Source organism: Palaemon carinicauda, chromosome 1 (assembly GCF_036898095.1).
Source record: "Palaemon carinicauda isolate YSFRI2023 chromosome 1, ASM3689809v2, whole genome shotgun sequence".
Classification (NCBI taxonomy): Eukaryota; Metazoa; Arthropoda; class Malacostraca; order Decapoda; family Palaemonidae; genus Palaemon; species Palaemon carinicauda.
The window spans coordinates 122,221,833-122,222,645 of NC_090725.1; the positions used below are offsets into that span (position 1 = coordinate 122,221,833).

The following is an 813-nucleotide window of genomic DNA, read 5'->3' on the forward strand; positions in this document are numbered from 1 at the left end:
ATTGGTTCCTGTTCGATGCATGAATAAGAATAATTATTAGACCCCGTGATTCTGACTGATGGCCCACCCAATTTAGAAGAAGGACCGAATGTGGTCGAACAACATAGATGTTATAGTACATTTCCATGTTTCTGAAGGCTGAACCAATAAAATAACTCATTGGGAATGACGTCATCTAAGAACTCGAAGGATGACAGGTCAGGTTGGGGATGTCTGAGAGGTTCTACAACTCTTGCCCGCTTTGCACGACTCATTCAGTTGGTGTCTGTCTGCTCCTCGCTGAGCACGCAACCGACGTGTTCAGACGCTTGCTCACACTACACAATATAAGTGGGAAAAAATCACGACTAAAATATGAAAAGGTTCTTAGAATCATTTATTTTGGCCATGTTGGCCATCACCCCGAGCATCCTAGCTATATTCTCCATGCATCAATATGGTCAGTTCGGAGTCAGCTGCGCCTTAATTCTCTCTGGAATCTACCTGATGATTTTGGCAACGGTTCTTTCGACCCGCTGCTGCCGACAGCGGTACGCCTCGACCAGTGACGGTGACCAGGTACTGATAAATTGTTCCATTTTTCAAACATTCTTTTGGTCGGGCTGTGCCAATTCTAACTAGTTTTATTGTTACATAACCATTTTTGTCTTCAACCTGATAAAACACACAACTGGAGTACTACTCTTTTACCTTAAAACTTTAAACTATGTATATAAGCATGTTGCACAAAGCTGTAGGCCTAAATCAACTCACCTTGAAAGCAAGCCTAAATTATCTTGATTCATAATGAATAAATACATAAAAAGTATATTA

At 41.1% G+C, this 813-nt stretch overlaps 1 protein-coding gene across 1 annotated transcript in view; it reads left to right on the top strand.

Annotated features, from left to right (window-relative positions):
- Nucleotides 1–238: 238 nt before the first annotated feature.
- The window catches only part of LOC137642986 (uncharacterized), a 34,340-nt gene continuing 33,765 nt past the window's right edge, over nt 239–813 (top strand). Inside the window, exon 1 of the mRNA XM_068375846.1 lies at nt 239–558. Coding sequence (XP_068231947.1) covers nt 355–558 — 204 coding nt within the window. The 5' untranslated portion in view covers nt 239–354. The remainder of the gene's footprint in view (nt 559–813) is intronic.